The 10756-nt window shown below is 35.6% G+C and overlaps 1 protein-coding gene across 1 annotated transcript in view; it reads left to right on the forward strand.

Annotated features, from left to right (window-relative positions):
• Nucleotides 1-1884: 1884 nt before the first annotated feature.
• The window catches only part of LOC119590113, a gene marked incomplete in the record, with an annotated part of 27790 nt that continues 18918 nt past the window's right edge, over nucleotides 1885-10756 (forward strand). The window contains 2 exon segments of the mRNA XM_037938882.1: nucleotides 1885-2233; nucleotides 6434-6588. Of these exon segments, the coding sequence (XP_037794810.1) occupies nucleotides 2139-2233; nucleotides 6434-6588 (250 nt within the window).

Here is a 10756-nt window from a genome sequence, read left to right on the forward strand (position 1 = left end):
TCAGTTTAATATATGAAGCAATTTCCAGTTTGGACCACAAAAAACAACAATGGCTTACCCAGTTGAGGTATTTTGTCCTGAAAGATTCAAATGAATGGTGTCAGTCAATAAAAAGAGAGATGGGACGGGGGTATGAAGTAGAAACATGTTTATGATAGACACACACACGCGCGCGCGCGCGCGCGCATATACATATGCTCGACCACTTTCCTGAACACGTACATACACATACGCACACGAAGACACAGAAACACACACACACACACACACACACACACACACACACACACACACACACACACATACATACATACATACATACATACATACATACATACATACATATATATATATATATATATATATATATATATATATATATATATATAGAGAGAGAGAGAGAGAGAGAGAGAGAGAGAGAGAGAGAGAGAGAGAGAGAGAGAGAGAGAGAGTGAACCTTGTCTCTAGATCAGTCTGAAGAGTTCGTTGACTGGGAGCTAACTTTTACACCTTAGGGAAGTGGAGTGAAAAGTTAATGATTAGCAATTAGAGAGAAAGGGACGAGAGCAACTCCTTGTGACTGTAGGGGAAGCGAAACGAACGAGAAAGAGATGAGCCATATGATAACCGCTTCATTGCCTATCTCTTTATCTCCATTTATCACTGATTATCATCTTAATTACGGTTTTAACTGCAATCGTTATATACATGCACATGATACTACTATCACAGTTGTAAATATAATTGCAAATGTTATATACATGCCACTGATATAACTTGTTCTAATTTATTCTATACATCACGTAAGTTATCATCATCACTAATGCCTTCACCATCACTCATTATATTTTGTTTTGCTTTTTTTCTTTCTTTCGTTCTATTAGTAACATTTTATTGACAAACTATTACAATGATCATAACGACCACTTTCATGTTGATCAAACTGTTCACCTTCCCGCACATTGCCTTCTTAAACCTCCCTTCCGTCACGCTCACTTATCTTCCCCAACTCCTTCTGACTGCGCGGCCTAACCAGCTCCAATGTTTTTCCCTTCCCTGCCTTCCCTCTCTCGATGGCGGAGGTTGTTGTAATCTGCGTGTTAGTCCCGCGGTCGGTTGAAGGGGAGGAGGAAGGCTTGTTGAGAGAGGGCGAGCGGTATTGCCACTCGGATCTCCGCCGCCCAGGTTGCCTTTACGTCGATCTCTATTGGTATTTATTTTTATGAGGTTGTTAGTTTTTTGTTTGTTGTGTTTTTGATGTTTCAATGTTGGGGGTGTTCCTCCTCTATTGTTGGGATTGGTTTTCTTGCTCTTTTATTATTTTCGTTGTTGTTGGTACGATGGTTAAATAGATTTATCAATATACTAGTTAATTTTATCGTAATAATATTTAATGATCATGACAACTGTTGATAATAACAAAATGTGTAGCTAATAATGATAGACCTAATAAATACACAATAAATGAACTTAGAAAAGAATACGAGATTGAGATTATGAAATAAATAGAAAGGAAATAAATACGCGTTTCATATACCGTGCGCTGGGTTTAACGCTGACTGAAGGCGTATCCTCCGGCACATTGCGGGAGGCCGGTTTGCCTGACCCTCAAAGGTGAGGGGGTGCGCCTGTCCCCTGTCCCCTGTTGACCCATGGATATGACCCAGATGTGCCACTCACTTCACATCCCACATTCTACACGCTGCTGCTTTCGTCATCATCATCAAACATATAATCACGTTATACCACCTGCAGTTCAATGTAATATAGTACGTAAATGGTAGCGAATCAACCGATCATATTCCCATATATCAACGTTCTTTCGTTAATGGCAGGTCCCGTAGCACCAATGAGGGGATAGCTCGCGCTCCCTCCCCGGGTTCCCATTGGCTCAGCAGCATCGCAGCTTGCGAAATCTCTACATCGCTAGCAACAAAAAACACACTATCCAAATTGGGTTTTATCAGGGACTGTTTCGCCAAGAAATTAATCAAATCACCGAGATGATATCTTGACCAAATCTTAGGCTGAGGAATAGGAATTATACCATACCTTCTAGTTACACTAATGGCCGTTGGCGGCGCCACCGTCACCAAGGATATCGTAGTGTTGGTTATCGAGGACCATGAAGTTGGATCATGTTCGGCAGTAAAAGGTATTGTAGCGTCTGCAGCAGAAGAAAGATTGAACACAGGCACTTGAAGCTGCACCCGTTCCCCAAGGACCCACAGAGGTGAGTACTGAGTGATTGCGCTCTCAGTATGCTCTACCGTTGGTAGAATAGGCATCTTGCCCTTTTTCTTAATGAGTTACGGCGCCGAATAGGACCTGCACAGCCATTGTCTCGGCACGAGTGTCCTGCAACCGGGCGCATTTTGCCCACCTGTTCAAGGAGGAGGAACCATGGCTGGGGTCCCAGGATGCCATCGATTTTCACTCTGCTGGAACTTAGATCGTTATTTATACGGATATTGTTACGTATTCCTCATAATTCTGTCATAATCGTGAAAACATGAAGGAAAATTACTACTGTGAAAGTATTGGTGCATAATAAAGGTTATTTGAAGGCGATAATAACAACAGTACAATTGTTGTCAGTAAATACGTTATTGTTGACATTATCATCATTTTATCATTACTGTTACATGTTATTTGTTGTTGTGTGATTAAAATTGATATTGTTATTATTAATGATACTGTTATTGTTGTTTTTTTGGCGTATCATTACCATAATAAAACATTGTTATTATTACTTGTTGCTGTTATCATTACTTTTATTGTTTTGTTGATTGTCATTACATACTTTAAATGAAATAGTAATGTTACCATTGTTAATTGTTATTATTATCAGTAATCTATAGGTTCAGTCATCATTAAAAAAAGTTATGATTGAACTTTTCTCACCATTCATGCTATATGGTGTTGCATTGATACTAGTTACTATACTTATTGTAACAAACACTTTAAGAGTTGGGATGAATTTAATAGAATGTTCAGTTTCCACACTTTGTGTCCTAGGTGGTATTTGATTTTTATCTGGGGATCACAATTATATAATGTTGACTTCTTGTCTACCACCATCATAGTAGTTACAGGCATCTTGAGCAAGCTAGGATTATACTGAGGAGGGAAATTTCTGATCAGTATTAAGTGTCCACTGTTCAGTCACAGATATTCCTCCTATTATTTTATGATGCAGCTTTTGAATTGGGCTGTTGCACCAATAAATTATCCTACAACCAGTTTCACCTTTCTCAGTGGTCATTGAATCCTGGCTAACCTAGCATGGCCTGGCCTAGCCCAGCCAAGCCTAGCCTAGCCTAGCCTAGCCTAGCCCAGCCCAGCCAAGCCTAGCCTAGCCTAGCCTCCTAGCCTAGCCTAGCCTAGCCTAGCCTAGCCTAGCCTAACTTAACATGACTTAAACTTATTAGTCCTTTGACCTAACCTGTCTGCCTCACTAAGCCTAACCAAACCTATCTTAGTCTTACCTAATATATTAGGCTAACCTAACCTTATCAAACTAAATCTAACCAGAGCTGATGTGATCCAGTCTATACAGGAAGGCAGACTTCGTCAAGTTATATGGATCAATTTTCCGAGTCGAAAAAGGAAGTTTCTTCTATCCATAATACATTCTTTGATGTGTTTACTTCAGCTGGATACTTTCTTCTTTTCAGTACAAAAGTATTTAAAAAAAAAAAAATAATAAAAAAAATAAATAAATAAAATAAAATGTATACCACTTGACATTGCTTGTACATGACATTCAAACAATTTTGACAGCAAGTTAAGTTTGAGTAGTTCATCCCTGTCTAGGAATGCAGCAGAACATCATGGGAACTATAGCCAGTATTTTTCAAACTTGTATTTATTCACATTTTCTTTTATGTTTTGAGCTCCCATTTCATCTTTGTATACCCAATCTTAGATTTCTTTTTAAGCTAAGATAAATTTTATTAAGATATGATGTGCATATCTATCTGTCTGTATAAATATGTGTGGTGAACCTTGAACCTACAGGTTCTACAGTCACCACCCTCCCTTTATGCAAGTTGGTGTTGTAATAACTTTTGCAGTATCAGCTTGTATTCTTAATCAGTACTCAGACATCTGTGTGTGATTTATGTCTGAATGGTGTTCATATTTTTCAATAAAAGGAATCATAATGAGAATAATTAACAAAATTTTATTATTTGCCCTTTAATTTCATGATCTAGCATCCATCAATAAATTCTGAAATACTAATAAAATTTACATCAAACAGGCAAATACACACAGACTACTTGTTTACTTCCTGGTAATTCAACTTCAGATACAGAACCTGTCCAAGTTCGTTCTTTCCACAATATGGATGTAGTTAGAAAATGTCACATCAAGTTGTTGGCTGAAGTAATAGACTCATCTGAATTGTAGTGTTAAGCATTTATTTTGGTGTCTGCATTTCATGAACTGGCTAAGCTCAATAAGCCAGCACACACTATATTCTGACAAAAGCCTGGACTATTCTTTGATATCTGTAAACAGCCTACCAAAGCACATGTGCCAAAACACCAACAGGCATGGATATGGGTATTTTCTAAACATCTACTTAATTGGTATTAATAGCTTTAAAAATATTTTTCATTTTACTAGTAAAAACATATGTACATATATGTTTACATATATAAGTATATATATATATAAATATATATAGATATACATATGCACACGCACACACACACACACACACACACACACACACACACACACACACACACACACACACACACATGCACACACACACACATACATGCACACACACACACATACATGCGCACACACACATACATGCGCACACACACACATACATGCGCACACACACACACATACATGCGCACACACACATACATGCGCACACACACACACACACACACATACATATATGAAAATAGTTTGTTCATCATTCTATTTTTCTCCTTGTTATTTGCCATTATCTGATTATGCAGCAAGTCAAAATACTTGTTTAATGTTTGTCATAATAAATATTTAAGAAAATGGACAGAAGACTATCAAAGAAAATTTCTCTCACCTAGTGATTTTGCTGTGTTTGTTTCTCATAATGTAGCAAAATATTAAATCTTCAGCTCAGAGTATCACTAATAGTAATAACAGTTTAGGTTTATATGGCAGAAGGTTTCAGACTTTACTCTATAAAGCTGCTGAGTAGAGAAACTCTTGTGCCAGATATTTGCCATGGTTGTCATTTTGAACAATGCTGAATACCTTGGTATTATTTTACAGTATTCTACATTTAAGTGAAATTAACTGGATGCATCGGAAAAGCTGTGCTATTAAAAATTTGTGAAATCTATGCACATAGATGCTCTGCTAGTGCTTCTAAATGAGCAGTTAGTAGACTACCTGGTATTCACTTCTTGAATTGGCTAATATTATATATATATTATATATAATAATATTATATATATATATTTTAAATATCTATAATAATGTTGCTATCTTTCTAATAATATATATTATATATATATATATACTATATATATATATAATACTTTATATTTTTTACTAAAGCTGTGAATATCAATGGTGATAATTTTATTATAGGTATTATAATTATTAGAATGTTATAGACATTAGTAACAGCAATATATGATAACGTAAAATATTTAAAAAAATCAAGGAAAAGGGTAAACAGGCAAGACAGGCAGTACTCGTAATGGGCTCATTGGTGAACGTACAAGTGTAGCCATCTCTGTGTAAAAACAATTAATAAAGTAAACTCACAGTGGGCATGGCATGTACATACATGCAATGCCTGTTGGATTTGGGTTAAGAATATTGTTACTTGCACATTCATTCATTCTTCATTCATAATTTATTTGCTTTGGAAATAGAGGGATTGTTTTAGTAGCCATGCTCAGCATTTGATGTTTATAGAATAGTGTTCTGTCCAGGATATATATTTAATGGTGTATTTAACAGAGTAACATATACAATGTATATGTACAAATAGTGTGTATGGAACACTCACATTAAGTATCATTAGATATTCTATCATAATTAGTTTAACTACTTCAGATCTTTTGAATACTACTGTTATTATTGCTAACAATATATTTTCATTTTGATGTCAATTGTGCATGTGTACGTGCATGCGAGTCTTTTTTTTCTGATTATTTGTATTGTTTTTAACCCTTCCTCTTTTTTTCCCTTTGAAAAACCTTAGTAAGCCTCTCACACAGTCTCTCAGGTTGGAGGGCATAAAAATATAGGGTAGATTTATTCCAAGTTTGCCTTGTATGTGACCCTAGCAGGGTGAAAATACAGCAGAAGTAAGTTGAATTTAGAGATAGCTGTTCTTTTTTTTTCTTCTTTTTTTATTCATTCTAAATCCAATTAAATGCTATATCTCAGTTCAACAATTCTTGTGTTTCAGATGCTTGGAGTGGCTAAGAATCTTAGACATTCCCAATCTGAGGGGCAAGACGCTGAAACAGCTAAATGAAACTTACAGGGTTTGCAGCTTGCATTTTAGCGAGGATCAGTACCATCATTCTGGGAGACTAATGTTCAGTGCTTATCCATCTGAAGGTAATTGATTGAGTTTCTCATGCATTTTTTCTACCCTTTTTTCACATTCTTTAAGTATTCATTGAAGTCATTTTTAATTTTGTGATATGTAGGTGGGTGTTCGTGGGTGTTTTTGATGAAAAGATGAAGATAATCACTGAACTGGAATAACAATATGTCAGTCTGCATTGTATACAACTATTCTACAATTTTTTTGTATCAAGGAGAAGATGCACTTGACAGATTGGTGGTAATCAGCAAGAAGTTTATAGTTTGGTAATGGTAATCATTAACTAGTTGTATATAAAAAGGCATCTTTGCTTTGATTAAAATGAGTATGGAATTTTTTCTGCTGTTTTCTTGCATGTCTTTAACCTATTTTATATTTGATGTTTTTTCATATTTGTAAAGAAAACCAATTTGTAAAAGAACGTGATATATGGCATATTTCTCCATATTAGTATGACAACAATTCCTTCTCTTAGGATGCTATAGAGGGAAGAAGTGTCAGCTGAAACGATGTGGTAGCAGAATCAATGTGACAAGCCTCATACATTTAAACCTCCCCCCCCCCCAATTTGACTAAATCAAATAGAACAGTAGTCACTAGTACTTAGTGTAGTATCAACATTCTGGTATATAGTTATGCATTCATAGATCCTATCATGGTCTTCCCTATCATTGCAGCTACTTCAGATATTTTCTTGACTTATCTCCTACCATTAAGGTATATTCATTAATTTTATAAGATTTTAGTAAGTTTTGTTACATACAGATGGCTCCATGTGTGCTCGGCCAGCAATTGGCCCTTGTGACCAATCCTGATTTCCCCGTTCCGTGAATTGGTGGGAAAATGTGTTTTTCTTTCCAATACTATTAATATTGAAACCATTATCATTCTTATTGATGTTATGATTATTAAATTGTTATTAAATTATTAATAACATCAAAGGCAATAAAATAATATAAATGAGGCTTTTAAAAAATGAAGGAAAAAGGTAAACAGATGAGATAGGTAAGAGTAATAGCTGACTCTTTGGTGACTAAGCACTTGCAGAGCCATCTATGTGTACAGACAATAGATAAACTTTTATTACAGTGGGGGTGGCATTATAGTCTTGCTACCCAGTGACATTGGTTAACCTGCAGCATGCAATATTTACTGTGGGTGTTTCATATATCTTAAGTGCTATTTATGCATGTCTTGTCTTGAATAACACACACAAAAATTTCCTTAAACTTTTATTTTCCTATTTATTGTACACCATGACGATAAAAGGATTTTTTACGGCATATTTTGTACACAGAGGGCCAATGTCACTAACATCATGTTATCATGCTCTCATTTTGCTAGAGACTACTCATAATTTGAGAAACTTATTTCACTGAACCAAACATTACCTTTTTGCAATTTGTAGTTGTATGGTTCAGAACACAAAGGCTATGCTAACTCATCCATCACCCGTCTCAGTTATTTTGTTATTGAAACTTGTGCTTCAGTTTGCTGAAAACCAAGATATAGTTGTTAGAAGACAGAGGTAATTACAACAGTAGCCACAGAAAGGAGGAGGACTTATTTTAAAGCTAGAATTATATAAAGAATTGGTAGCAGGCATTGAAACTACTGACGAAGAAGGAAACTGAACAGTGGTGCTTAAGTGAGGTGGTCAGTAAGAGCCTTATATCTGTGTATGAAATAGAATACAGTAGTGAAATGATTTGAAGGTCTTGCTATTTTTCTGTCATTTGTGTTATAATGAAAGCTGCTCTTGATATGTTATGCCTTAGTAAGAGAAAGAACAAGTTTGAATTCCTGTTATATTGCAGTGTTCAGTAGTAGGATAAGGTGTCATATGAACAAGGTTGTTGTCTCCCTCCCGTGGGTATTTGTATGTATGGTATAGTAGTATCTAACAAGGGGATTGAGTAGTTTGATATAAAAGCACTTTAAAACTGGATATTCAAACCACTCAAGACATTGCTGTAGTAACATGTTACAAGGTACTGAAAGCAGTGCATATAAATACCTTCAGTGTAACAATATGCTGGTATGATCTAAATCAAAAAAGAAAAGAAAGAGCATGAGTGATTTTGATGAGACTGATAGCTTAATTTTCATTGAGTTTGTGTTATAGATAGGTATATATTTATTTCCATGTAATAATTAACAAAATGGAAATAAATAACCTAAACATATTTGAAATCCATATGAAACATTCCCAGGAACAGAAAAGGATAAATCCATCTTAGAAATATGAAATAATATGACACAAAGGTGATAGTAGAGAATTCACTTGTAATCACTCTTTCTACTTTTTTGGTAATATTGTTTTTATAAAATGACTTGGACAAGTTTTTAAAAGTATAGGAGGATTATTAAAATGTATTTTGGAAAATGACATATGGACTTTAACCCTTTCCCGACGGGTAGTATTCATAGTGGCCTGGGCCCTGCTGCTGGGGGCTTGTATTGTCGCCCTAGCATGCGCGACCACTCATGCCAAATGCCAGCATCCCATGCTGTTTCTTCGTAATACTACGAAGATATGTTGTATTTTCAGTTTTCATTATTTTCTAAAATCTCTACTTGCCAAACTTCCTGATAAATTGAGACTGAAAGGTATTTTTATTGTTATATAGACTCCATAGTTGATCATTATTCAGTCTATAGTCTGAATAAAATAAGCAGTGTGTGGCATCATGGAGTTGAAATCATTGTTGTTGTTTTTTTTTTTTTTTTTTTGTTCATAGTAAAAATGAGAGTGTTAAAAACTACTTAATCACACTTTCACTGGCAGAAAAATAATATTTTGCCATGATTGTAACAAAAAATAACTCATGGCATCTCCATACATACACCATGGCATGTACATACCCCCAGCAGATAGTCCCGCCATGCCATGGCATGTGCGTACGTGCCACCCGTCAGGAATGGGTTAATCATGATGTGGTTCCCTTGATAGAATGCAAAACTGTAACAGAAGAATAGTGGTTCATAGTAGAGTCATCTGTATTAAGAAAATTAGTTTTGAGTTTTAGTACATGTATTGTGGTTGGCTCAATTAACCCAATGTCACTGGGAAAATGGAGTGCTCATTTTAGATTTTTTTTGTGAAATGGCTGCACATAGATGGCTCTGCTAGTGCTTGGCCATTAAGGCATCAGTTGAAAGACCTTGTGACCTTACCTAATTTCACCTTTCCTTGAATTTGCAGGAAAAAAGAGACAAGTAGTACTCATAATTGGTTCATTGATGACTTAGTACAAGTAGAGGTTAAACAAGCCCTGGCATTTAGGGTTGTTTTGGAGATGATGATTTACTAGAAGTTAACTTTGATATGAAATAGTATGGTATGTAGAGGGGAATGTGAGTGAAGAAAAGATATAGCTGGATGAAATATGCTAGTTAGTATCAGAATTACTACTTCACATTTGCTGTGCTTCATTGATACAAAGAAAGAATCATGAAAACTCGCCAGAGTGATTGTCTCTGGGAGAGTGCGAGTATGGAGGTGATATTGTTGGTTTAGCTGAAGGAAACTTGCCCTACATTACCAGACTTATTAATGGATTATATGTTCATCAAACTCTTACGAGAAAACTTGTGGGAAAAATTTCACCAGTTTTTGAGAGACCTGCTACAAATGTGGCAAACAAGACTTTAGGGATGAATTGAGATTGATATTGTGAGATGGCCCTTGCATAATGGTATTCAATTCTTTATGTTCTCATTTGGGCTTGACTTATTCAGTTTAATAGTTGGAAAATCTAGGTAATGAAGGTTAGTAATAAAGCACAGTGTACATGTGAAAGATAATTCAGTACACATTTGAACACTTTTCCCGTTAAATTTAGAAAAGACCAGGGCCCTAAGAATTAAAACAACTCATACACAAAAAAATTTTGTATTGTGTATGGAAAACAAAAAAACAAAAATAGTGTTTGAGGAGGACAGTAACTGGCTGAGGTTAGTGAGTGACTTACTCCAATAGCAGTTGGTGATCAACTAAGTCAGAATATGTGTATACCAGTTTATGTCTTTGTGTGTGTGCTATTGAGCTGTCTCTTTATCTCTGCAGCACAGACATCTTATTGTTCTTACCAGAGCAAGATCAAAGAAATGATTGAGGTGGTGAGCAAGGACGTGAAGACCCCTAGGTAGAGAGTAGCAGGTCAGCAGTGGTTAGGT

Source organism: Penaeus monodon, chromosome 26 (assembly GCF_015228065.2).
Source record: "Penaeus monodon isolate SGIC_2016 chromosome 26, NSTDA_Pmon_1, whole genome shotgun sequence".
In the NCBI taxonomy this organism is placed as follows: domain Eukaryota; kingdom Metazoa; phylum Arthropoda; class Malacostraca; order Decapoda; family Penaeidae; genus Penaeus; species Penaeus monodon.